Source organism: Eretmochelys imbricata, chromosome 1 (assembly GCF_965152235.1).
Source record: "Eretmochelys imbricata isolate rEreImb1 chromosome 1, rEreImb1.hap1, whole genome shotgun sequence".
Classification (NCBI taxonomy): Eukaryota; Metazoa; Chordata; order Testudines; family Cheloniidae; genus Eretmochelys; species Eretmochelys imbricata.
In genome coordinates this window covers 356320851-356348788 of record NC_135572.1, presented here as the reverse complement: position 1 = coordinate 356348788, position 27938 = coordinate 356320851, and the positions used below count along the sequence as shown (strand labels likewise).

The following is a 27938-nucleotide window of genomic DNA, read 5'->3' as shown; positions in this document are numbered from 1 at the left end:
TGAGGGGGTCAACAAACATGTGGACAAGGGGATCCAGTGGATATAGTGTACTTGGACTCTCAGAAAGTCTTAGATGTTTCACATGCCAAAGACTCTTAAGCAAAGTAAACTGTTATGGGATGAGAGAAGGTTCTCTCCTGGATCAGTAACTGGCTAAAAGATAGGAAACAAAGGGTAGGAATAAACGGTCAGTTTTCCCAATGGAGAGAGGTCAATACAAGGGTCTGTACTGGGACCTGCTGTTTCACAAATTCATAAATGATCTGGAAAAGGGAGCGAACAGTGAAGTGGCAAAGTTTGCAGAGAATACAAAATTATTCCAGATAGTGCGAAGAGTTCCAAGGGGATCTCACTAAGCTGGGTGACTGGGTAACAAAATAGCAGATAAAATTCAGTGTTAAGTATAAAGTAATTCACATTGGAAAACATAATCTCAACTACACATAGAAAATGATGGGATCTAAATTAGCTGTTACCACTCAAGAAAGGGGTATTGGAATAATTGTGGATAGTTCTCTGAAAACATCTGCTCAATGTGCAGCAGCAGTCAAAAAAAGAAAGGGGGTGGGGGAAAGAAAGCTAGCAACGTTAGGAAAGGGATAAATAATAACACAGAAAATATCATATTGCCTCTCTATAAATCCATGGTACGCCCACATCTTGAATACTGCATGTAGCTCTGGTTGCTCCATCTCAAAAAAGATATATTCGAATTGGAAAAGGTACAGAGAAGGTCAACACAAATAATTAGTGGTCTGGAACAGCTTCTATATGAGGAGAGATTAAAAAGAGAGAGTGTTCAGTTTAAAAAAGAGATGACTAAGGCGCGAATGTGATAGAAGTCTGTAAAATCATGACTGGTGTAGAGAAAGTAGATATGGAAGTGTTGTTTACTACTTCTCATAACACAAGAACTTGGGGTCACCAAATGAAATTAATAGGCAGTAGGTTTAAAACAAACATAAGGAAGTATTTCTTCACACAACGCACCGTCAACCTGTGGAACTCCTTGCTGTGGGATGTTGCGAAGTCTGGAAGCATAACTGGATTCAAAAAAGAATTAGTTAAGTTCCTGGAGGATAAGTCCATCAGTGATTATTAGTCAAAATGGTCAACGATGCAACCCCATAATCTGGGTGTCCCAAAATGTCTGACTGCCAGAAGCTGGAACTGGACAACAGGGGATGGATCACTCGAGATTGCCCTGTTCTGTTCGTTCCCTCTAAAGGATCTGGCTCTGGCCACTGTTGGATAAGACAGGATACTGGGCTCGATGGACCATTGGTCTTGACCCAGGATGGCCGTTCTTAGTTCATATTTTGTTAAGCACATAACTCCCACAACTATGATGCTCTTCAGCACATTGTAACCCCATTTCCCTGAATTTGGGGGGTGAATTAGAAACGTCTCTGGATGAAAAGGCTGCTGAAATGGAAGGATTCAGTGTACCCCTGCCTCTGAGATGACTGCTTAGTGCATGTTAGCTTCAGGAAGCTAATGCTGTACATAAGTAGGAGACAGTTTCTCCCTGTATTTACGATATCACTGAGTATTTGCATGTGAAACATGATTTGCTTCACTTCCTTCAACAGGGTTCTCAATTACTGCCGTGTCTTCACTGAACTCTGTGAGACGTTTCTGGATAAAATTGTTTGTTCACCAGGCCATGGGCTGGGGGACCTGCGCACGCTGGAGTTGTTGCTGATCTGTGCAGGCCATCCACAGTATGAGGTAGGACTCAGTGCGTTACTCACTCTTCTTCCTCAATCAGATCTTCAGAAAGCTTTTCTTTATAGCCTAGCGAGTTTGGGCAGGTTTCAGGTCCCGTTCCATAGTGGCCTTGAAAGCCTTGCTCTGAATTTGTGATGCAGAAGGTATTGTTTAACTCGTCTGTGCCTGGGATAGAAACCCGAGGCAGCCTCTCCTGATGGAAGAGGTAAGGAAAAGTCCCTCATCAATTTGCTTGAAAGCATTTTAAACCTCTCACCTGCTAGGAGCTGTATCTTGCTTCCTGCATCTTCTCTGTGCAGTAGTCAGTCAGGGTCCGCCTTAGGGAGAATAGATTCCTGGGTGAACATGTATTTTGGTGCCTCCCCTGCCCCTGCTGCTCCCCACTGTCATTGCTCCCAGCTCTGCTGCCTCCCCCCCGACCCATTACCCCTAGCTCGCTTCTGCGGCCTCACACTACAGGCCCGCCTCACTCCTTGCCTCTTGACCACAGCTCACCCATAAGGCTAGCCCTTGTAATGGGTTTTTTTTCAATGTTCCATGTAGCTAAATGTTCTCTGAGGCTTCCAATGTAGCGGTAATTTCTTGCATATCCACCCAAATCAGATGAGTGATCTCATCTCCCCTCGCTTTCTCCCCCCGACACACTTTTGCACACCGCCTGAAGCTCAGAATAGCAAAATATCACATGTAAGGTGTGGGATTTCCCCAGATCTCCCACTCTTGGGATATCCCCTGGGACAGTTTGATTAACTAAAATCTTGCTGACTGACCTTTAGTTGTGTTTGCTGTGCCCCTTCTATTCAGATCTGTGTTCAGTAAATGTGGCCCCATCACAGAGGTACTGATTTATGGATTGGTGCTCGTTACATATAGCAATAATACATGTCACCAGCCAGACCTGGTTTCATAACTCCCTATGCACCCGTCACTTTATTTGGGACATAGAACTTTACTGATGGAGGAGTCAAGCCTTTAAAATTAGTCTCTCTTCATGAGAAAAGTAGAAACTGGACTGACTGGGTTTTAAGTGGGCTAGCATGCCGTTAACTTCTGGAGGTGCGGGTTTTCAAATACACAGAAGTCCCTTAGGCCTTATCTGCACACAGTTTGGGTACCAGGATAACTGTCAGCTTTTGGCTGATAATTATACTGACCCCACCCCTCATATGGACACAGTTATACCGATCTAAAGCATGCGTCTGTGCATGTAACTGGGTCCACACTCAGGGTGCAGCGCTTTCTTAGATGCAGTTTTTTTGTGTGGCCCAGGCCTTGGGATGTGAGTCACATTATCTTTCCATGGTTATTGGGGTGACTCATGCCTGAGCGAGGAGGGGGTGGAGGTTTCTGTCTGACAGATGTTTGACCTACATGAAATGAGCTGATGACTTCAGCTGAGCTCCTAGTGAGCTCTATCCACTGCTCCAAGACACACTAGTATCTGAAGAGGTTTGAAGCCAGGAGGCTGAATTACCCCTTTGCTTGGGGATGGCTCCCTAGGCCAGAGTACGCCCAGCGTGGGGACATCTTCACTGTTACTCTCCAGGGTCACTCATCCAAACGCTGTCCCAGCAGTAACTTGTTTGATTTTTAAATCAACTGCTTAAACAACAAGCGAAAAATGCAGGTTTGTGAAGCCGAAGGAGCTGCTCGTGGCTTTGTTGAGGCTGCAGGTGTAAGTGTAGAGCCTGTGACGGTGCTTTTCGGCAGCAGCCTTCTGACGACTTTCCACACTAGGAGGATGGGGGCAAAATCCTGTCTGTGAAAATGACGAGTGGCTGTTTTTCCTCTCCCAACAGGTGGTAGAAATTTCCTTTAACTTCTGGTACAGACTGGGGGAGCATCTGTACAAAACAGATGATGCAGTCATACACAGCATCTTCAAAGCCTACATCCAGAGGCTTCTGCATGCTCTGGCCAGACACTGTCAGCTTGACCCGGACCATGTAAGGCTGCGTTCAGCTCTCTTCCTTTTTCCTCCCCTGCTCCAGTAGGCTGCAGTGGACATGGGGGGGCTGGTGAAATGCAGCTCACCTTCCCCGGGCACGTAACAGTTTTCGTTACCGCCCACCCCCCTCATTTCCATCTGCAGTTAGGGATGGAAATGACGGAGTTGGGCAGTAACGAAAACTGTCATATACTTAGAGGGCCTAATCTGACATCCCCTCCCTTCAGCAAGCCAGCCTGTGTTCCGGCAGAGAGGTCTGGTGGCTGTGCTGCCCTAGAGTGACTCTTGGGTGGGCAAGTGTGTGATGGGGGAGCTGGGTGCTGGCAGGTCTCATTTTTGCGTTTGCCATTCTTGGGTCCCCTTCTCCCCCAGCTGAAATGCCAGTGTGGAATTGCAGGCTGAGCACATTCACCTGACTGTCCTTCCCGCTGGTCACTGTCTCCCTTCTTGAAGGAGCCTGAGCGGCTTGGAATACTTAGTGCCATTCCCGGCTGTATTCCCCCACCTCCCGGAGACTTTGCATGGGTCTGAGAGCTTGCCTTTATTTCCGGAGCTCAGTGCGGGGAGAGGATCTGGCCTGTTAATGCAGGATGTGTGGAGTGGGCCAATCATGAGCCCCAGACACCTCGCTTGACATGTTGGTGCTCCTGCTTTCCATCCCTTGAAATCCCCTTCGTCTGAGATGGCAGAGAGGATCACATGGTTTAGGGTGGCTTAATGTAATAGCTTGTCTTGCCCTTCCCTTGCCCTGTGGGTGAATTAGGATCTGGAAATCCCCTTAGCTGCTGTAACCCCACTTCCTCCAACTCTAAATCTCTGCTAGGAGGGTGTCCCGGAGGAGACAGACGACTTCGGGGAGTTCCGGATGAGGGTCTCGGACCTGGTGAAGGACTTGATCTTCCTGGTTGGATCGGTGGAATGTTTTGCCCAGGTGAGCCCCTAGTAATGCTGCCGTGGCGCTGGATAAGTTGCCTCGGAGGGGATTCTGTTGCCTTGGGCGTGTTTAGCATGGCTTTGCACGCACAGGATGATGTAATGTCCATATTCTGTGAATGGATTGTTACCCTGAGAGGCCGTGTCTTCTTCTTGTGGCGGTGTTGGCTGCTCACCTCCACCAGGCTGGCCAGAGTCGGCTCCTGTGGCTTGATCCTGGATTGCTGTGTCCCCTACCACTCGCTGTTAGTTCAGAGCCCACTCCAGCTACAGTGGACTCTCCCCTCCTTGACAAAATGAAGGATCTCTGCATATCCTGTCACGTTCACCACTGTGTGGTCTGGCTGGGCCCCAGGGGCCGTCTCCCAGGTTCCTTTCGTCTCTACCAGCTGATGCCATGCTACGCTGCCCCTCGGGGCGTTCAGCAGTGAGGACGCTGCAGTCACTCCGCTGTGTGTTAAAAGCTGGTTCTTGGTGGCGGGGTGAGATCGCTTCCAGGAGCTGCCGCCGAGTGGGTCTCGTCACAGGCCTCCGCGCACTTCAGGCCTCCTCTGAGACCGCGGCGCTAGCAGTGAGCATTAGATCAGCCTCGGTGCAGAACCAGGCTCCAGAGAGTGCTGGGAAAGCAGTTTAGGAGGAGAGGAGCAAACAGGTTCTTCTGCCACTTCCCAAGGAGAGGTGCTACCCTGCTGCTGCCCGACTTTCTTAATCCTCCTGTGTGACCGACTCTCTCTGCCCCACAGCTTTATGCTACCTTGAAGGATGGGAACCCTCCCTGGGAGGTGACGGAAGCTGTTCTCTTCATCATGGCCTCTATAGCCAAGAGCGTTGACCAGTGAGTATCAGGCACTGCCTGCCTCTGTGAAGATTGGGTGTAGGGGCTCGTCCCATTTGTTTTCGGGGCTCTGGCTGCAGCTGACCAGTTTACTCCTGGGGGAATTCTGCGCCAAAACATCCACAATTGTGCATATTTTATTTGTCAAAATAATGCAATATAATCACACCAGTTTCACTTATTTTGGTAATTTATTTGAACTATCATACAGAAAAACAGTCGCAGTAGCTGTTCAGCATTTCCTAAACACCTGAAAGTTAAGTTACAAACACACAGTAACCAAGACCCTGCATTCCATTTCTAATCCTGGATTTTCATTTAAATTACAGGAGTTTTAGTTTGCTGTTTGGTGTTCTGTGAAGCAGACTGTCACTTTGAATTGCTCAGACTTTCACACATGGAAGTCGGACAGTTTCGCTAATCATTGTCCTGCATTTTTTTCCAATGGATAAGTGAAATAGATCCTCAGCTGTAATCTAGCCCCCTTGTGCCCCCTCTCTGGCATAGGGGAAAAAACACGAGAAAGCCCAGAGCCCTTCCTAGCTCAGGGTTCCCTCAGTGTCCTTTACAATAAGGCTCCTTTGCACGCTCTGGCAAGGTATAGGAGCCTGAATTGGCTAAGAATAGGAACAATTAACTAACATTGGGAACATTAGCAGCCTGCCTGCTTAGTTGTTACATTTCTGCTCTGCCTCAGGGACAGAGCCTGCTTCACCCAGCCCTACGCCTCCAGGACACAGCAACGGTGAGCAAGAGGGACAGAGTGAGTCTCTCTCTCTGGTTCATACAGGCGCCCGCCCAGCCCCACCCCCTTAATGTCTCTCCAGGGGCACATGCACGCCCAGCTTCCCCGCCCCCCATGATCTGCTCTCAGCTGCTCCCTGCAGATGCGCCCAGGCTGCCGCGGAAGGGGCGTGTGTTTCCCCACAGATTTCTTTGCTCCCTCATTGTTCTGTGCGGGAGCCAAGAGATCTGCGGCAGGTACGAATGCTGTGCAGGACCCCCCCAGGAGAACCAGTTGCCAAGATTCAGGGACGGCTGAAAATACCCTGAGCAGCCCTGAGTTGCTCTTGTCTGTAGCGCTTGAGCCGCTGTCCCCCCAACCAGCAAGTCAGGTTTACCCGCTAAAAATGCAGGTCCTGCAAGCTCATGCAGAGACCTTCGTGTGCCACAGGGCTCCTCAGTCGAGAGAGAGATTACTGCTGATGTGAAACGTAAGTGAGGAGCCCCAGATACCTCGGTGCTGGACTCCCTCCTTGTGTACCGTCAGGACCGTGCATCACCCGGCCTCTGCCTTCATTCTCCCCATTCTCTGTTCTTTCCCAGCCCCTCTCCTTAATGCACCCTCAGCCAGTGCCATCCACCAATGCCCTCTGCTCCTCAAATCCCTCCCAGTGTTACTGCCTGGTATCTCTCGTCTGGCTTGTGGAAGGCGGGGAGCCCTTCAGGGCAGGGAACAACTCTGTAAAGTACTGTTTCAATTGCAGCTCGCGTCACGAGTCTGTAAAACGATTATTGGTGCATCCCCTGCTGGCAGCGGCCCTAGGATCCGGAAGGCCACTGCTTCCCGGCTGGTAGAGGGGAAGGGCAGGAGTTCCGTAACTGCGCCGGTCCCTGGAGGCTGGCGCTCTCTGTTGTCTGGTTGTCCGGGATGCCCTGACAACAGACGACTGAGTCACAGAGGACTAGCAAAACGGGGGGAGGGGAGGATAAATTAAGTGTTGGCAAGGTGTTCGAGTTTTGCCAGAACAAATCTATCCGGTCTCTACAGGGCAGGTGCTCCAGGGAGGAGGTGGTTGCTAGTCTGTTGCCTGTAGATTCACCGGCTCAGACTGCCAAGCATCAAAACTCATCGTGTTGCTCTTCTCCTCCTTTCTACCGTCATTCCCCTATAGCAAGAATGATGGAGGTTTCTGAGAGCTTGACCATCTTGTTGCTTGTCTCCCGGGTCACTGACCCTTGTTCCTCTGAACACAGCCTTTCCCACTGTGGCTCCTCCTGGTTGCTGATTACTTGGTTAACAGCTGAAAACACAGACACGCTGGTGGAGCGAGACACCTCCACCAATAGGGCTGAATTCCCTTCTGGTAGCACTAGGAGGCGTACTTCCCCTAGTTCAGGGCATAGCTGATGGAACAGGGCAGGATAAAACAGATGATGTCTAGGGCTGATGAGTTGGATTCCTTGTATCTTAGAGATGCTTTTTGTGTCCAGTGGAGTGGGTGGCGATGGAAGGGTCCTGTGTGCATCCAAGTAGGAGCCCCACAATGATCTGAGTGCAAGTGCCGCTCAGGGTTAATCAGGAATGCCCGTTGAATTCCTTGCTGAGTGTTTTCCTCTCTGTCTTGCCCCATAACCCTGGCTCTTACCAGATGGCTCTTCTCATTCACTCTTCTTCAGCTTGCTGCTCTTTCTTGCCACTAGTATTCTGGAGCTTGGTGGTCCTCTCCCCTGGCTCTGGCTCCCCGGTGTAAAGCTTGGACTGAATAGCGTTTAAGTGCTGAGTATTGTTACAGTTATTGTTAAAGATACTGGCCCCCGCTGGGCGATGTGTCAGACTTTCTATCCAGGCTCCTCAGGGTAGCGCCTCATGGTTCCTTGATCTAGCTGGTGCTTTCAGCCTTCAAATAGCAGAATCGATGGAACTGTCGGTTTCTTGCTTGGGAATAAGACTGACTGTGCCAGATACTGAGTAACCACTGTCCTCTGTCCCCAGGGAGAACAACCCAACGCTGGTGGAGGTGCTGGAGGGGGTGGTGCGCCTCCCCGAATCCGTACACACTGCTGTCCGCTACACCAGCATCGAGCTGGTGGGAGAAATGAGTGAAGTCGTGGACAGAAACCCTCAGTTCCTGGGTGAGTCTAGCCGTTGACACTAGCTCAGTCTCTGCACTTCAGCTGGCTTCCCTCTGGGAAATGTGACCTCTCCAAGGTCAATGCGGGACAGATAAACCAGTGTGCCTCTTAGAATGAGGCAGAAAATGAAGCTGTGGGAGTCCTCTGTATAATCCAGTGTCTCCTTGTGGGTTTCTTCTCTTCTCAGATCCTGTGCTGGGTTACTTGATGAAAGGTCTCTGTGAAAAGTCACTGGCCTCTGCTGCTGCCAAAGCTATTCACAATATCTGCTCAGTATGCCGGGACCATATGGCTCAGCACTTTAACGGCCTGCTGGAGATTGCCCGCTCCCTCGACTCCTTCATGCTGTCTCCAGAGGCTGCTGTGGGACTCCTTAAAGGTATTTCCTCACATGCCCAGACACCGCTGTCAGGACTTACTGCTTAGTGCAGACGTGCACTCGATATTGTGAGGGTCACCGAGGGGGTGTATTACAGCCCCCAGTGTCACACTTCAGTTGACATTCTCAAATCACAGTGAATTCTGACCAAATCACTTTCAGGCCAGAATTTTCCATGCCTATTCTTGGCCCAAAGGTGACTTTTTTTTTTGTTTTTGTTTTAAAGAAAGTTGGATCAGAATTTTTTCAGTTATGCTCAGCTCTGAAGAAGAAGTAGAAAAATACAGGTTTTCTGCTTTAAAACCTACTGCCACACTTCATTCAGTGACTCTGGTAGAACGTTGAAATGTAGCATGAAAATATTCTTAAGTACCAATGGGACTGAATTTGAAGCTAGTCTGATAATAGTTCTGAGTTCATGGAAACTGGCTTCTGCTCATGCACAGTGGAAAACAAAAGTTTTTGTACTTCTGGAAACAGACTGATTTGCACTCGTGCAGTTTTTAATGTTCATTCTTCAATGTATGTCAATAGCCATCAACTTGCATTAAGGTCTTCAAGCAGCAAGCTGTCTTTCAGAAGTACAGTAAAAGCTTTGTTATCCATCATGTTGGGGGAATAGAGGGTGCCAGTAGGTAAAAAATTTCCGGTTAACTAAGAGGGAGGGAGTTTGGGTGTTGGGAAGGGGCTCGGGGTTGGGGCGTGAGAGGGGTGAGGGGCGTGGGCTCTGGGAGGGAGTTTGGGTACAGGAAGGCTTGGGGCAGAGAGTTGGGGCATGGGAGGGGATACGGGGTGCCGGATCCAGGCGGCGCTCATCTCAGGTGGCTCCCTGGAAGCAGCAACATGTCCCTGCTGCTCCTAGGCAGAGGCGTGGCTAGGCGGCTCTGTGTACTCACCACTCCCCGAGCGCGGGCTCTGGAGCTCCCATTTGCTGGGAACCACGCCAGTGGGAGCTCTTGGCCTGCAGGTGGAGGTGTGGCTTGACAGCTCTGTGCGCTGCCTCCGCCCACAGGCACCGCCCCCGCAGCTTCCATTGGCTGCGATTCCTGGCCAATGGTAGCTGTGGGGCCAGCTCTTGGGGCGGGGCAGGGCGAGCAAGCCGAGCCGCCTGCCGGTCCTGCACCAACTGTACTATAAACCAGACTTTCAGTAAGATCAGAAATGCCGGTTTATAGCGCTTTCCAGTTGGTAAAGTGTCAGATAACCTAGCTTTTACTGTACTTGCTTATCAATGTATGTCGTTAGCTGTTTAATTGCTTGTGCGTCTGTAATGTGGCTTGCGTTAAAGATTTGCAGGACCTTGCATCTAACATTCTTTTTAAGGGGTTTCAGGCAATCCTAGCACTTGCGCTGCCTGGAGAGTTTGTTTTCTTTAAACAAAACAACACATTGCCCTGAGGGAGTTTAAATACTCGTGAGTTCTGATACCAGAACATTGAATTGCATGGTTAGGAAAGGGCAAAGTGAAGGTTCCTCAGCAGTATTGTATTGGCCATGTCAAGGAGAGGTAACGCTGTCCATGTTTTCTGGTTTAATATGCAATTTCCAATTTACGTTGTAAAACACATGCCAGGAAACTTGCACTGAGTGACACTTGGCTAAAACGACTGCTGCTGTTGCAACCTTAACTTGTGCATTTCCTGACCAGTGCCTGACTGCACCCTTTATGTTGCATTAACACATTTTGCATATCATTTTATGTTTGTGCTCTGAGTACATTTTAGGTAAGATGCTGTTGTTACCACGGGCCCTTACAGCAATGGGCAGTGACAGGGCAATGCAAGTGGTGTTTGATTTTGTACCGACTGTAAGACCCCTAAAATGCTGTAGTATAAGCTTTTACTTTTTTTTCCGTCCCCCAAAAGTGTGTAATTTTCCAGGATTATTGCAATTAGGCTGGAATATAAAGAGCTTTTACTACACAATGACATGCTATGACAGAAATGTTTTGTGCCTATTCTAAGCTCAATGGTGCATCGTGCTTTTCTTTTCAGGTCACAGGTGTGATTTGAGTGGGGTTGCTAGATTTTTCATTCATCTAGGTTCTTCTCTTACTCCAGCACGCCAGCATCTTTCGTCTTCCATCCCACACATCCATTTCAGCGTCTGATCCAAATGAAGCAGCAATGCCAAGTTGTGGTATATTCAGAGGAATGTGTTTTATTTGAGGGGTAATAACTTCATGTCCAGTCAGGACGTGGATATTATTAGATGTTTTTTCCTGCTGTGTGTAGGGAGATTTTCAATTGATTTTGCTGCAGTTGGATCCATGTGGGGAAACTTGTTCATTTAGTGTCTGAAACTGACTAAACTTCCACTCAACCTTCTCCCTGAATTCTTTTCCTCTTGCATTCCAGGGACAGCATTAGTTCTTGCCCGGCTACCCTTGGAAAAGATAGCAGAGTGCCTCAGCGAACTGTGTGCCGTTCAGGTGATGGCACTGAAAAAGGTACTTCGGGGCACTGCAGTTGCAGAACTTTTGCCTTGTTCTGCAGCTGGATTGGTTATGCCAGTCTGTAGTAGGAATTTTCTGTGTGTTGCTCAGTAGAAAACTTCCACTGTGGCTGCAGTGTTCTACAAGTGCCATAGCACTGAGCAACTTACTATTCTGAGCATGGGGAAATAACGTGGGAACGACAACAGCGTGAAGCAAGATCTGAAAATACAGCGTCATAACTTCCGCTGGCATACGCTGCTGTAGCTCGCTGAAGTCAGTGCAGCTACACAGATTGACACCAGCTGAGGATCTGATTCAGAGAGGAGCATAGTAACTTAAATAGGTGTAAGAACCAGATTTGCAGAACGCTTGAAAGTGTTGTAAATACATGAGCCAATTTGCATGAAATGTAGCCGATTGCAGCTTCAGTATGGAGCTAGTCTCCTCATGTTGTATCTCCCAGCATGCAGTGCTTCATCTCTGCTGTGATCAAGATGGATCTTTGCATGCTGAAATCTATAGTCTCTATGGACTGTACCCCTACAGTGTAGTTGATGGTGGTCACGGGCCACTTACCCATCCCTGAAGTATAAGTAGCCCATGATGCCTTTTCATTTGGAGTCTTGGCTAAAGGAAGGTAAAAAGTGGAAAGGGCTGGGAAGTGAGGGGACGGGCAGCTAAGTAAGATTGCATGGGATACTCCCATATGTCATTCCTAAAATGACCTGCCATTTTGGAGCCAGGTGGGCTGAATGGCTCCCTCTCTGTTGTGGAAGCTGAGTTAAGTGTGGTGTGCAGTTTGATGTGAGTAACTTGTGAGGCGTGCTCACCAGCTGATCAGTTTGTCTCCTCCTGGTAGGGCTCTCCTTTGCCATTCTGTCTGAAATCCCTGTCAAGTAAGCTCTGAATGCCCCATGGAAAAGCCGTAGGTAGTAGGAACTTCCCATCTTGTGCAGCTGAGACTAGTCACCACTCAAATCTTTTCACAAGCCCTAGTCCCACATCTCTCCCTTCAGGCTCATAGTGTGATACTCCCCACTTCTGTCTAGGAACAGAAGAGTCTTCTGCTCTGCATTGGCCAGAACATGGGGAGTCTGAGACATGAACATTGCTTGTGAGGTGTGAAAGAGGCACAGTTTACTTTGTAAAAAGAAAAGGAGTACTTGTGGCACCTTAGAGACTAACCAATTTATTTGAGCATAAGCTTTCGTGAGCTACAGCTCACTTCATCGGATGCATACTGTGGAAAATACACAAGATCTTTTTATACACACAAAGCATGAAAAAATGGGTGTTTACCACTACAAAAGGTTTTCTCTCCCCCATAAGTCATTATGCAAGGTAACCTATTTCCCCTTGTTTTTTCCTACCCCCCCCGCCCCGACGTTCTTGTTAAACCCTAGATTTGTGCTGGAAATGGCTCAACTTGATTATCATACATATTGTAAGGAGAGTGATCACTTTAGATAAGCTATTACCAGCAGGAGAGTGGGGTGGGGGGAGAGAAAACCTTTTGTAGTGGTAAACACCCATTTTTTTCATGCTTTGTGTGTATAAAAAGATCTTGTGTACTTTCCACAGTATGCATCCGATGAAGTGAGCTGTAGCTCATGAAAGCTTATGCTCAAATAAATTGGCTAGTCTCTAAGGTGCCACAAGTACTCCTTTTCTTTTTGCGAATACAGACTAACACGGCTGTTACTCTGAAACCTGTCAGTTTACTTTGTGTTCTCGGGACAACAGCCATTCAGAACGGAGCTCCGTATGGTCACTGAAATCTCAGCTAATTTTGCTTGTTTCTCCAGCTGCTGTCTCAGGAGCCAAGCAATGGCCTGTCTTCAGACCCCACTGTGCCCCTAGATCGACTGGCTGTCATATTTAGGTAAGAGAGGTGGGGACTAAGGCAGGCTTTGTTGGGAGCTCCTGAGTAAGACTGTCTTGCTGGGGGCTGGGTGGGGCCTACTGATCTCTCTAGATCAACTTAAAATCCCTGAACCAGCCAGAGGTTCTCATTTACAAAGGTCTATAAAAACGATACGTTCTTCTTCAAGTGCGCTCGCCCTATGTTATTCCACTGTGGGTATGCATGTATCCAGGCGCCTGCTGTCAGAGTTCCTGAAAGCAGTGTCCATTGATCTACACATGTGCCCTCGCTGTCCTGTGCCTCCAACCCAGGAGATAAAGGGCAAAACAAACCAACCGCCTCTCAAGTTCCTTCTTGTAGTAGGAAGAGAGCCTGAGACATAAGCCCTCGTATCATAGGCCTGGTATGAGGCAGGACCTGCTCACAGAATCTGGCAAGAACAGGGCTGATATTGCAGAAATTCACATTCCTAAGAAGTACTACACACAGAGTGCTCACGCAAACACAGCCCGATATCAAGGATGGTTCAAAAACATTCCCCAAGGATAAAAGGAACACACTGACCCCTCCTAAAAGATAAGGTCAGGATAACAGTACGTAATAAAAATGTTTGTTTGTTTTAAACCAACATGTACAAGGTGATGGGTGATAACTAGCCACGTCAGGGGGCAGTAACTAACTACGTCAGAGGGACCGTAACTAATTTGTTTGTATCAGGGTATAAAGATGTCGCTCAGAGGGAGTGTCTTTGTCCAGCTGAGTGGGGAATGGAAAGTCCCACCATTCACTGAGCTGCGTCCATTGTCACAGGCATACATATCTTAGTATCCTTGGGGGAAGCTCACGTTGCAGCAAGGTTTGCTATCTGCTGCTCTTTCCTCAGTCATACCTGTGAGGAGTGGAAACTTCCTCTGAAGAAGCACTTAATGGAGAAGGTCATGAGGCTGCAGTCAGGCCCCAGCTGGGGGACACCCCATACATTGGCCTGACTCAGCAAGGAGTGCATTTCATGCCGTGAAGTCAGACTTAAGAGCGAGGGAATGAACTCCTACAGACCCCCTGCTGGGGTCTTGTCGGGTGGGCCGGGAGTGCTCTCATAAGCACAAGAGCAAATTCTCCTCTAAATCCACTTCAAAGCAGCCAGATACAACCCTGCTAAGTCAAGCAAGTCTTTCTGCTCAGCCTGTGCCATGAGTCGGCTCGGGGGCATGACAAAAAGGGCCACAAACCCAGGGCTCCATTGGCACCAGACCACTCTGCTGGCAACAGTGCCTCTGGCACTGGCAAAAGGCAACCATAGAGAGTCTCAACCACCAACAGTACTGCCTCGCCCGACTGGGGCACAAACTAACTCCTCCGGCTCCGTTGGTTCAGGCAGACGGACCATCTCCTATTCTGGGGCGAACAGAATCTTGCGCTACATCTGACATTTTTGGTCTCCCTGATCTCCAGTCTCTACCACCATAAGGTCCTTCCCTCATGAGGGAGGCGTTGACTGTACCAGGAGATGCAGTTTGTCGGAGGAGTCTGTCTCCCATTCCATTGTCCAGGCGTCATTTCCCTTCTGCGGAACTGTCGGTTTGGCCAATGGATTCAGAATTGGCTTTTTTTTTTCCCCTTGGGAGACTGAATTACCCAAGGAACCGACATCACTTCCTCCAGGGCACGCCTTCCCAGACAAAGGACCCAGACCAGCCTGGAACCAGCGCCTATCTCATTACCTACCTCAGAACCATTGGTACCCCATGCCCTGGGGACCTCCACAGCCGCCCATTTGACCCCTCCTACTGTCTGTTCTGGAGTCCCAGGGACCTGGACCATCTTCCAGAGTCGACATGATCCATGAGGGAGTCACTCCATCCCTCCTCTGCGAGAGGACAGCCAGAGCTTCCTGTGGCCCCATGGAAGAGCAAGTTTATGAGCAGGATCCGGTGGTACCAATGGAGACCGTCCTTATCTCTGGATGAAGTAGTCATTCTGATACCCATCCCTCCAGCAAGCAGTTCCAGGAATTGTTGTGTAAGGTTACAGAGGAGCTACAGATCTCCCTGGAGGAAGTTTAGGATCCTCAATGTAAACTCCTGGAAGTTCTCCAAACGTCTGGATCCAGCTGAATAGCACTTCCTGTTAACGAATGAGCTAGAACAGTCTGGCATACCTCAGTCACATTTACCCCTTCCGAAGAGGGCAGAAAAACACCATATTGTCCCAGCCAAAGGGGTGGAATTTATTTTCTCATCCTGTGCCTAACTCTTTGGTTGTCCAGACTGCCATGGAGATATCTAGACAGCAGCATCCTAGACCTACTCCAGTCAATACAGAGGGTAAATGCATTGATTTTATTGGGAAGGAAGGTCTTCCTTTCTATTAGCCTTCAGTTCAGAATAGCCAGTTACCAAGTACTGTTGCCAAAGTATGATTACCTGAACTATTCCAAATTCATGGACTTGGACAAGCTTCCACAACAAGATGGAGCTCCGTTACGAGCTCTCGTTGAGGAAGGCAAGTTGGTTGCCAGACCCACTGCTCAATCAGCAGTAGGTGCAGCACTGTGAATCATGGCTTCATGCTTTCGGGATACCCAAAAAGAAGGGGGGCTGGAGACCTATCCTCAGTCTCTGTCATCTCAGCCTCTTCTATTCACAGACTGAAATTTTGCATTGTCACACTGGCATCTGTGATCCCATTCCTGGAAAAGGGCATGTGGTTTACAACTCTTGATATGAAGGGCACGTATTTTCACGTGGACATTCATCCCACTCAGATATTGTCTTAAGTTCATGGTGGCCCCTGACCATTTTCAACACCGAGCGCTCCCATTTGGTCTTGCTACTGCCCTTAGGGTCTCTGACAAGTTCTTTTTGGTAGTAGCAGCCCATATGAGGTGTCACAGCTTCACCATCTTCCCCTATCTCTGTCTCATTGCCAAGACATATCAAGATGCTTATGAGTCGACTTCATCAGTGCTCTAACTCCTGTCTTCCCTAGGGGTCGGCATGAACTCAGAAAAGTCTGTCGTCACTGCAATGCAAACTGTAGACTTCATCGGCGCTTCCCTAAAGTCAGTCATGGCAAGGGCTTATCTGCCAGTGCACAGATTCCAAGCGATGAAGGACCTCATAGAACAGGTCGTGAACCACCCTCAAACAGCAATCAGAATGTCTTTCCATCCCGGAGCACATGGCTTCATCTGTGCTTATCGCACCATTTGCCAGACTCCATCTTCATTGCCTGCAGCCATGGCTCAGAACAGCGTACTCCCCAAACCAACAGTCCATGAACGCCATAGGTACTCTTCCCACTAAAGTAACGTCATCTCCACTGTGGTGGAAGTATCCCCACCAGGCATGCATGGGCGTTCCCTTCCTTCCCCTCTCACCAGACAAGACAGTCACTATAGATGCCTCCCTTTTAAGCTGGGGAGCTCACGTGGACAGCCAGACAGCGCAAGGCATTTGGACATCCTGAGACACCAGGATGCACAGCGATATTCTGGAACTTGAGAGCAGCCCAACCCTTTCTCACATTCATTCAGGTCCCCAAGACTTCGTAGTGTCAGGCAATATGACGACGACCGTCTTTTACATCAACAAGCAGGGAGGAGTGGGATCCATTCCCCTGTGTGCTGAAGTGGTCACTCTGTGAGATTGGTACATCAGCAATGATATCACCCTGTCAGCAGTTCACCGTCCAGGAAATCAAAATCTGCTGGTGGACTCCTTCAGCAGACACTTTGCTATCAACCATGCCTCCGTGGTAAACAGTAGTTTTGCTTGATGGGGAACCTCCACGCGGTCTCTTTGCCTCTGACAAACAAAGTGCAACATACAGTGCTCCAGACGAGGCCTAGGACAGTGCTCTCAGGGCAGCGCTCTCCTTCTGTGGTCAGACCATCTGAATTCTGCCTTCCTTCCCTTACCACTCCCACATCGGGTCTTACAGAACATTCGTCTGGACAAGACACTCTCATCAGTCCCAACTGGCTCAGACAGTTGTGGTTCCCGAGTCTCCTACACATATCATCATCTGGTCCTTTCTGATCTGCCCCAAGCACCCCAACCCATAAGCACTCCCATCTCAGGGCGTGGTTTTTGGTTGGGCTCAAACTCTAGAACGTTCATGCTCAGAAGCCGGGCAAACAATCCTTACCAACAGGTGAAAAGATTCCTCTAGAAAACAGTGTGTGGCAAGGAGAAGCATTTCTTTATCTGGGTGCAACAAAAACTTAATGCCCAGAAGCTCCGGGTATTCCCCGTATTCTGGACTATCTTCTTTCCCTCAACACAGCGGGTCTTTTCCCAATCAATTCTTTATGGGTCCACCTGGCAGCAATCAGGGTGTTTCACCCACCTTCCGCTGGTGGCTCAATTTTCACTCACCCACTGAGTACCAGATTCTGGAAGGGTCTAATCCAAACCTTTCTGCCAGTAAGGAAACCTGTTCCTCAATGGGACTTAAACTTTGTTCTTTGGGTCCTCACTAGGCCTCCCTTTGAGCCCCTCGCTACATGTTCCATGTCTGTCCTTCCCATGAAAGTTGCATTCCTGGTAGCCGTCACCTCAGCCAGGAAGGTGGGTGAGCTCGGAGCACTGATGGTGAATCCTCCTTACACCATGTTCCGTAGAGACCATTTCATTGTGTTTTACATTCTAAACTCCCCCCCCAAAGCAGTTTGTTTCACCTGAACCAGTCAGGCCACTTAACTGTGTCTCTTCCAAAACACCACACATCTGAAGAAGACTCCATCCCATCAACAAGCCTTGTCTTTTTACCTGCACAAGGACAAAGCCAGTCAAAAAATCTCCCGGGCTGTTTATCGCTGTAGCGGGAAGAGTCCCAGGTCAAGCTGTATCTTCTGAGGATCTCCAAATGGATCTCTGGCTGTATCTTACTCTCTCGGCGATCTAATCTTCCTCCCCCACCTGGGGTGAGGCGCACTTGACAAGAACGCAAGCCACGTCAATGGCATCGCTTCAAGAAGTGACTCTGCTTGACGTTTGCAAAGCAGCTGCATGGAGTTCCTTCCGCACGCTCCCAAGACATGCTTCAGTGCAGGACTCCTCCGCTGACGCCTGCTTGGGGACAGCAGTCCCTGAAACAACTCTGCTGCCTGCATCCGCGGGCCCCCCATCTGCCTTGAGTCCTGCTGGTCAGTCGCTGCCAGTGGAATACAGATCAGGACCAGCACTTAAAGAAGAGAAAGTTACTTACCTTAGAGCAGAGGTTCTCAAAGTGGGGGTCGGGACTCCACAGGGAGTCGCGAAGTTATTACATGGGGGGGTCGCGAGCTGCCAACCTCCACCCCAAACCCCACTTCGCCTCCAGCGTTTATAATGGTGTTAAATATATAAAAAAGTGTTTTTAATTTATAAGGGGGGGGTCGCACTCAGAGGCGTGCTATGTGAAAGGGGTCACCTGTACAAAAGTTTGAGAACCGCTGCGTTTGGGTAACTGGAGGTTCTTTGAGATGTGTGGTCCCTGTCTGTAGTCTACCTCCACATCCTTCCCCTCTGCTTCCGAGCAGTCTTGAATTAGCTGCAGAGAAGGAACTGGAAAGGCGGTCAGGGCGCCCCGCCCTATATCTCCTCAGCTGGAGGAACGAGGAGACAATGGCACCTGCATGGACCAATGGAAGCTGCTTTCAAGAATTCTCCGTCTGAGTGCGTGGAGCGCGTGCGTACGCACAGTGGACTACAGATAGGGACCACGCATCTCGAAGGCCCTCTGGTTACTGTAGGATAAGTAACTTTCTCTGCTGTGGAGAGGGCCAGGCGGGCTCCTGTGTACCCCATGCCATAGTTACTGTGTGTAATGCCCTGCCTCGAACCGGAAACCAGGCAATAAAGTACAGCCTTATCAGTAGTGACTCCTTCTGGCTGGGAAATGTGCTGGAGTCCAGTACGCAATGGGTCTGCAGCCCCAGAACCAGCCCCCAAGGTGACCCTCTTGTCTGTCCTCTCGTCAGAGGGGCTAAAGAGATTAAATTCCCCTCCCCCACTCCCAGGTCGTGTCTCCAGATGTGGGAAGCGTATTCTGTTTGTGTTTATGCAGTACGTGTGCTGGGGGGGAATGGAGGCCCTCGGTGGTCAGGGCTGTCACCCAGGTGTGTTTCACCAGCACTGAGTTAACACAGAATAGCTCGTGTTTAAAAAGGCACTTGACCCTTTTGTTGCTTTTCCCAGGCATACCAACCCCATTGTAGAAAATGGCCAGACCCATCCGTGCCAAAAAGTCATACAGGAAGTAAGTGAACATCGGTGCCAGGCCTGGGGCCATCCTTCTCCGCACGCGTCTAGCCAGGAATTGGGGTGTCCCCGTCACTGAATGCTCGGGGCAGATCTGGTCTCCACAGGTGTAGCTTTGGCTTTGGGCTGGTGAACAGGAATGAGCCCCACGTACAGTCACTGCTGGCTTGTCCCTGTAATCAGAGGAGAGGCTGCTGTAGAACTGCTGGGAGGGGGAAACTGGGCATGAAGAATCAATGGGCTTGTATCCTAATTGCTTTCACTCCTTTCCTTGGTAAATAGAGGAATTAAGGCAAACCTTGAGCAAAACGTTGTAGCCCCTTCTTTGTCAAGTGCTTTGAGATCCATGGCTGTGTGAGAGCCGGGGTCGCTGGATACGCGGGAAGGATTCCTTCCATCCAGGAGGTGCCCGCAGCTTCGGTTGCCTGGCAGTTGGGTGGTGTACCTGAGGGGGTGTCTTGCCAGCAGCTGGGGACTGTCGGGACGCAGAGTATCGTAGTCACTGGGGTGGTTGTGGGGTCCCTCCCGAGTACCTTGAGCCCTCCGTTTTGTGCTTGCTCAGATCTGGCCGGTCCTGTCGGAGACCCTGAACAAACATCGTGCCGACAACCGCATTGTGGAACGCTGCTGCCGGTGCTTGCGCTTTGCTGTCCGCTGTGTCGGCAAAGGGTCTGCGGCCCTGCTGCAGCCGCTGGTCACGCAGGTGAGCGCGCCCGGGGGAGACACGTGGCGGGGGAGCGTCTCGCCCGGTCGGGGCGTCTTGAATCGGTGTGCGCAGAAAGCGAAATCTCACAGCCGGTCAGGTGGCTGAGCCCCTGAGTGAGATTTACAGCCCCCAGGAGGCTGGGAGGTCTGGGACGGTTAAAAGTCTGTGTGACACTTGGAATACCTGTAAACAGGTCACGGTGCACAGGTAACTCTGAGCTGGGGGAGACTCTCGTGGTTACTGCTTTATAAATACCGAAGCCAGGTGCGACGTAAGAGGAAGCCGTGCTGGCTTCATGAGTACACATGCGGCTGCTCTAATGACATGGGAAACCAGCCCTACTTCTGGGCAACTGTTGGTTGTCAACAGCGGTTGGACTGGAAGCCCCCTGCTCTCCAGGGACAGCTAAGTACGGGAATGGGCCCGGGCAGCCACCCTCCATTGAAGCCTCAGGGATAGGCCTCTGTCAGGGCAGAGACTGGGGAATTGGGCCAAGCTGGCCCTTTACAGGGGAGAATTTCTCCCGTACTGCACGCAAATCGCCACTGGGGACTGGAAACCTGGCCGGGCCATGGGCTTCCTGGTGGTAGGAAACGCATCTGCTCTGTCGAGCTCCTGGCTGGGGCCAGCTGACGTCGGCCGCGTGTCTTGGAGCGGAACGTGAGCTGGAGTAAGTTTGCTGTGTCCTTGGCAGATGGTGAACGTGTACCAGGCACACCAGCACTCCTGCTTCCTGTACCTTGGCAGCATCCTGGTGGACGAGTACGGGATGGAGGAAGGCTGCCGGCAGGGGCTGCTGGACATGCTGCAGGTAGGTGTCATGAAGGCACATCCAGTTATGTGTATAAACGGTACCCGCTCCCTGCCGTCCCACTAGGCTTCAGCTTTTTGATCCCTTTTTTCCCCTCCGTGCATTTCTCACTGAAAGCCGATGGGACTTCATCTTCCAAGTGTCACTTTTGAAAATGGGTCTTCAGCTCCTAAGTCGCTCAGATGTTCTAGATAATATTTCCTCTGGGCTGCCCTTGGGACTCGCCCCTGTTCAGCAGCTGGTGCAGCCACATCCCTCGGTGCAGATGAGGACGCTGGACCGAGCTTGCTGTGGCTTTCCCCAGGGCGCTTCCGTATGACCTTTGTCTGATGTTCACAGTGGTCCCTACCTGATATGGGGCATGTCTCCCGCCCAGACGGAAGCTGTGTAAACAGCCAAAAAGAGGAACGCTTTGTTTAAATGCCCTCTTCTCTCGTGTCGATTGCTGTGGTTAGTGCCAGTGTCAGGTATTGCTGCACTTTGCCAAATGCCCGGTCAGTGAAACCCAAACCAGCCCCTGCCCCACCTGAAATTCCTTGATGTGGTGCTGGTTCCCAGCGTGGGCCCCCTGTGCTGGTAAATAAACATGGATCCAGCACAGGAAATCAAAACACCCGGGGGGGGGGCGGTGGGAGGAAGGGGATAAGGAACTGATGGTGCATCTGAACCCATAACGTTCCTTCTAAAAGCGCAGCTCGCTCCCTGATCTAGGCACTGCCCAAGCTGTGACTGGCTCAGACACAGCATCTGCGTGCTTGGGGCATTATGCGTTCCCAGCACTGGGTGAAGGTTAAGCCTGGCTGTCTCCATTCTGCATCTCTGGCACCTGCTGGCTGGCGAGCGGCCAAGAAGTCAGGCCTCTGCCAGCTACACCTCACTGGTTTGTGGGGACCCTGGCCGCTCATGGAGCCCCATCACTGGACCCTCACTGCTCCTCCCAGCTAATGCACTGCTTGTGTACGGGCATGGAAGGGACCGTCCTATGGCTTAGGCCCCACAGCTGGACTCAGGACACCTGGGTTTGTCCCAGAACTGTTTGACCTTGGACAGGTTTCCTGTCTCTAAAATGGGGAGACTGATTCCTGCCTCCCCGGGGCCCTGAGGCTAAGTTAATGTTTGTAAAGTGATTTGAGCCCCATAAATGCAAGGCGATTTGTAAGCGTGTGGGCGGTATTACTCCTGGCTGCGTGGGTGAGTCTGAATGATTCAGGGAGACCAGGAAAATGGGGAGAGAGTTAAGCGACCAGGTGCTCTGCCTCCGCGGTTTTGCTTCCACCTGGATCTAGGAGCTCAGACTTCTGTAAACCACCAGACACCCCCGCAACAGTGCCCCATTGTAATCCAAAAAGCCTGTATGCTGCAAAGTGAGCATGCCCCCTCTCTCTTCTTCCCTCTGCCCCCTTGTCTCGTCTTCCCTCCTTTCTCTGCCTACACCCTGAGGACAAATTGAAATGTGAATTCCTCATTTCCATGTCATAACTGATGGCCTGTATACTTAAGTGGGAGAAAGGGTAATGGAATTTATTGGCTAGCTTAACTAGGGTTTTCTCATGTACTTTTTCCCACCATGCAAAAAGCCAGAGTGTAGCTTATTCAGCTGCCTCAGTACACTGATATGTATTCATTTGTGACTCCTTTCATATCATGTTAACTGGATTCTAGAAGCTATCTTCATTGGCTATTGGAGATTTGAGATTTGATGAATCTTGCCCGCATGCTCAGGGTGTAGCTGATCACCATATTTGGGGTCGTGAAGGAATTTTCTTCCAGGGCAGATTGGAAGAGGCCCTGGAGGTTGTTCGCCTTCCTCTGTAGCATGGGGCACGGGTCACTTGCTGGAGGATTCTCTGCTCCTTGAAGTCTTTTTAAACCACAATATGAGGACTTCAGTAGCACAGACATAGGTGAGAGGTTTTTCACAGGAGTGGATGGGTGAGATTCTGTGGCCTGCGTTGTGCAGGAGGTCAGACTAGATGATCATAATGGTCCCTTCTGACCTTAATATCTATGAATCTATGACAAACTCAGTGTCGCATGCCATCTCTAGAGATCATGGAGTACGTTCATTTAATTAACCGGTCCCCTTACCCCTTCTCCTAGGCACTGTGCTTGCCTACCTTCCAGCTCCTAGAGCAGCAGAATGGCCTTCAGAACCACCCAGACACCGTGGACGACCTCTTCCGGCTAGCCACCAGGTAACCACTCCGCCTAAACACGGGATTGCTCCCTTACGTCTGGCTGGTTCTGCTCCTTACGCAGTGGGCGGTTGAGTGCTGAGTGCTTCCCAGGCAGAGGGAGCTTCCATCTTTAACTCCCTCTCTTCCTTTGGATTCATAAGCTGTACAAATGGCAACCCCCCACCCCCGGTACCCCTAGGTTAATGTTCCCAATCCTATCAGAACGGCCTGCTCACTGCACCCACGAATCGAGGCTCGTCAATAACTGTCACAAGAAAGCCACCCTCGTGGCACATGCACGTCCCCCAGAGTCCCCTGCCAGCCCAGGCGCCTCGGTAGCTGCCGTAGGTGCTTTGGCTGCAGCACAGGGTGACCTTGGATTTGGAAGTGGTCGGGACTTTCCCCGGTTCCTCGAGTTCCAGCCGTCTGCATGGAGGATAACTTAGTCTCCAGCAGGGGGCAGTGCAGTACAGCTTGCATCAGGAAGTTGCCTTCTGGGGCTGGCCTGTGAATCAGGAGGGCGGTGGGAGCTGGAGGCTCCGGGGTCTTGCTCTGACTAGCGCTGGAGGGAAGGGAACGTTCCTCTGAACCCCACTGCAGCTGTGTCCTTGGGGTGTCCGTCCAAACCAGCCTGCCAAGCAAAACTGCCTTCTAGCTCACACCACACTGATCGCGCCCTGGTCTCTCTCTGCCCTGCCCAGGTTCATCCAGCGCAGCCCAATCACCTTGCTCCGCAGCCAGGTGATCATTCCCATCCTGCAGTGGGCCATCGCCTCCACCACCCTGGACCATCGGGACGCAAACTGCAGCGTCATGAAATTCCTGCGTGACCTTGTCCACACCGGGGTGGCCAATGACGTGAGTGATTCCCAGCGTTTCTTCTCCTAGTGGTGGGGTCACATACCGCCCTGCCCAGTCGGCTCGGGGAAGCTGAGCTTTACCCTCCCCTGAGAGAGAGGCTGGCTGGTTTGGGTGTTGCTTTGCTTGTTGCATTTATCTGTGTTGCTCTTGGAATTGCAGCTGACAGATGAACCATTCAAAGCCAGGTGAGATTTGGACTCCCACCTGCTCACGGGGAGCCTTAGCCTGCAGTGCTGTTCCCAGGTTAACCAGACCAGCAGCGTCATTCACGTAGTGCTCTGCTGGAGGAAATGCCTTCCTAAGGGTGAACCGCCGCTGCCCTGGTCTCTCCTCTTGGCCCCTTGCCCCAGGAGGCTGGTTCCTGGCTCTCACTCAGGCCACGTGCAACAAAAGGCCGGTTGTTGCTTGCTGGGGCCAAGGGGCAGTTGGTGCCGGTGTTCGTGCCCTGCCTATGCCAGGTTGCTCGGTGCCAGCGGGCAGCACCAGAACCCAGGGTGCTACCTTTCCGGCGCGTCGGTCACTGCAGCGAGTTCGGCCTCGATGAGCAAATGGCGCTGGGAGGTGGGAAGGGATGCAGAGGGAAATGTGCCCCAGGCCACCATGCTGGGCACTGCTCACGCGGCCCCTCTTCCCTCTGCAGCACGAGGAGGACTTCGAACTGCGGAAGGAGCTGATCGGGCAAGTGATGAACCAGCTGGGCCAGCAGCTCGTGAGCCAGCTGCTGCACACCTGCTGCTTCTGCCTGCCGCCCTACACCCTGCCCGACGTAGCCGAGGTGCTCTGGGAGATCATGCAGATCGACAGGCCGGTACGGTTGGCCGGGCAGCCCCTGGAAAGAAAATGTAGTAGAAATCTAATGCAGGACTGCCTTGAGCCCGGTGTTGGCACGGGGAGAAACTGGCCTGCCCAGGGGATTCAGGGGATGGGATCGAACGAAAGGTGGAGCAAGCGATTAGTAGCTGTCAGAACATCCAGGGTCAATTTCACCAGCCTGAATAAAAAAAAATCGCATCTCCTCTTCAATTACAGCGGTGAAGATTAGCACCCACCCCCTACTCCACCTCCCTCAAGTGCTCCAATCCCAGCGCTTTTAGCTCTGTGATTCTTGCTAGCTGGCTTGTCCCTCTCTCTACTTCGTTCCCACTCCTTCCTGCTTCAAGACTTGCCGCCGATCCTGTCTCCCCACCCTCCCTCCAAAGTGGGTTCTCAGTTCTCAGCCAGCACAGGAAGATTGCGCTCTTGAGGTGCCCATGGGCTGATAGCCGCTGCAACAAAACGCAGTCCTTGCTCAACCCAAGCTGAATCTGTCCCTGCTGGGTTGTGAATCATTCCGAGCAGTATCTGGGCACAAGCAGGGTTTAGTAGTTGCTTGGAATGATTCATTCCGGCCGTACCTAGACAACACGTAAAAATGAAACTTAAAAATAGGCCCTCTTTCCTAACAGGCTGACTAGCAACGCTGCCTGGGGATGCAGGGCCTGCCAGCACCTGAACCTAAACTTGGTCTAGATTTCTTTTTACAGCAATAAAATGTTTAACTTTTTCCTTCCTCCCTCCCTCTCCAGACATTTTGTCGCTGGCTAGAGAATTCACTGAAGGGTTTACCAAAGGAAACAACCGGGGGAGCCATCCAAGTGACGCACAAACAACTTACGGACTTTCACAAGGAGGTGACTAGGTGAGTGAACTCCGTGTTGGCAGGATGCCCTTGTTCACACAGGTGTTACCATGAGTCACCCCCACGCACCTATCTAGGGCCAGCCACTGGGCTGTTCCGTGTGACTGTCCGCTCAATCGTCAGAGACTTTTTAAGCCAGAAGGGACCATCGTGGTCATCTAGTCTGACCTCCTGCACATCGCAGGCCACAGAACCTCAGCCGCCCCCTCCTGTAATAGACCCATAACCTCTGGCTGAGTTACTGAAGTCCTCACATCATGGTTTAAAGGCTTCAAGTTACCTTGAATCCACTATATACTTTAATTGAAATAAACAAGCGCCCCGGGCTGCAGAGGAAGGTGAAATCCCCCAGGGGCTCTGCCAATTTGACCTGGGGGGAAATTCCTTCCTGACCCCAAATGCAGCGATCATCTGCATTGTTCTACAAGGGCTGCCAGAGGTGTCCCTTACAGAGAATTAGCACCTCCACTAAAGCCAGCGGCCCAGGAGTCTGCCATGGTGGTTCTTGTGCTGAGAGTGCTCTGCGGTACTTGCAGGCTCTCCGCTGGTAAAACCCAGGGGCCAATCTAAAATCCTCCTTTGTTATGTAAAGCGTTAAAGGTAAACTTAGAATCAACCTGCCCCCTGCTGTCAGCCCCTGCACTTTGGGTCACTGAGGCAACGAGGGGAAAAGCTCTTACAGATGAGCAAGACCACAAACATCAGCTAACGGGAATAATACTTATAAATGATATAGCCCCGTATGCACGCATCCCGCTCCTGTGAGGAAAGTCTGACCTTCCATTTACAAGTCACAGAGGGAGCCTGCAGCTGCCAGGGTTAGACCTGAGTTGTTCCAGAGCTCCAACAGCTAGGCCGCACCATTCCAGTCACTTGGCCAGTCAGCTTACTGACCCAATCCCTGTCACTTACAACGCAGATTGTCCCTGTGATTGTCCTGAAAACCGAAGCACTGATTGTTTAACCTGGAGTCTCTGCCTTGGCACAGGTGGCCCCGGATTCTGTGACTGTGAAAGGATTGATGCCTGTGACTTGGCTTCTCCGAGAGGCTGACTCAGTGGGAGCTGTGATGACTCAGCCCCTCTGAGAATAACGTCCCATGTTGAGATGGGAATTTGAGAGCCTCCATGTTTGAAAATGTTGGCCTTGATGTCTGATAGAACTCTCTGCAAGTGGATTGCTTGGGTGCTCCCGTTATCTCAAGCAATGGAGGTGTCTGATTACAAGGCATTGAGTGAAGATGCTGCTCTGCCATTTGGGTAGCGAGGACCATCATTTGGAATAGATGTCAGTTTCTCTTGGTTTTAAGAGAATGCTTTGGGTCAGCGATCAATTCCACGGCCTGGTATCCCTTTGACTTGCTCATCTTTGAGAGCTTACTCATTGCCTCTGTGACCCCTGCAGCTCTCAGACATTTGGGTAACTCCAGCGTCCTGCCCAAGCACTAAACTATTCAAATTTGTTGAGGGAATCAATGATCATGTGGGTATGAGGGATCCAGGGGATATAGTGTACATGGTTTTTTAGAAAACCTTTTGACAAGGCCCCTCACCAAAGGCACTTAAGGAAATTAAGTTGTCCTGGGATAAGAGAAGGTCCTCTCCTAGATCAGTAACGGGCTAAGAGATAGGAAACAAAGGGTAGGAATAAATGGTCTGGAGAGAGGGAAATAGTGGGGTCCCCCAGAGGTCTGTACGGGGACCTGTGCTGTTCAACATATTCATTGATGATCTGGAAAAGGGAGCAAACAGTGAAGTGGCAAAGTTTGCAGGCGATACAAAATTACTCAAGATAGTTAAGTCCAAAGCAGATTGCAATGAGTTACAAAGGGTTCTCACAAAACTGGGTGATGGGCAACAAACTGGCAGATGAAATTCAACACTGATAAGTGCAAAGTAATGCACATGGGAAAACATAATCCCACCTACACGTATCTAATGGCGGGTTCTAAATTAGCTGTTACCACTCAAGGAAGAGATCTTGGCGGGATCATGGCTAGTTCTCTGAAAACTTCAGCTCAACGCACAGCAGCAGTCAAAAAAAGCGAATGAAGTGTTAGGAACTATTAGGAAAGGAATGAAAAATAAGACAAAATATCCGAATGCTATTCTATAAATCCATGGTGCGCCCACACCTTGAATACTGTGTCCAGTTCTGGTCATGCTGTCTGAGTGGAACTGGAGAAGGTTCAGAGAAGGGCAACACAGATGACTGAGGGTGTGGAATGGCTTCTGTACAAGGAGAGACGAAAAAAACCAGGGACTGTTCACCTTAGAAAAGAGATGATTTAGGGGGGTTATGATAGAGGGTCTGTAAAATCATGACTGGTGCAGGAAAGGTGAATAGAGGAGTTATTTACCCTCACCCACAATAAAAACAAAACAAAAAAAACTAGGGGTCACCGATGAAATGAACAGGCAGCAGGTTTAATGCAAACAAGTAGTACTTTTTCACACAACACACAACCTGTGGAACTC

General features: G+C 50.5%; 1 protein-coding gene across 1 annotated transcript in view; it reads left to right on the top strand.

Moving 5' to 3' along the window:
- Positions 1–27938, top strand: part of TNPO3 (transportin 3) — an 82631-nt gene that overhangs the window by 50463 nt on the left and 4230 nt on the right. The window contains exons 7-21 of the mRNA XM_077837661.1: positions 1593–1731; positions 3531–3677; positions 4503–4610; positions 5356–5447; positions 8164–8303; positions 8491–8682; positions 11040–11131; positions 12925–13001; positions 19166–19226; positions 19791–19931; positions 20629–20745; positions 22846–22940; positions 23624–23780; positions 24424–24591; positions 25349–25461. Coding sequence (XP_077693787.1) covers positions 1593–1731; positions 3531–3677; positions 4503–4610; positions 5356–5447; positions 8164–8303; positions 8491–8682; positions 11040–11131; positions 12925–13001; positions 19166–19226; positions 19791–19931; positions 20629–20745; positions 22846–22940; positions 23624–23780; positions 24424–24591; positions 25349–25461 — 1839 coding nt within the window. The remainder of the gene's footprint in view (positions 1–1592; positions 1732–3530; positions 3678–4502; positions 4611–5355; positions 5448–8163; positions 8304–8490; positions 8683–11039; positions 11132–12924; positions 13002–19165; positions 19227–19790; positions 19932–20628; positions 20746–22845; positions 22941–23623; positions 23781–24423; positions 24592–25348; positions 25462–27938) is intronic.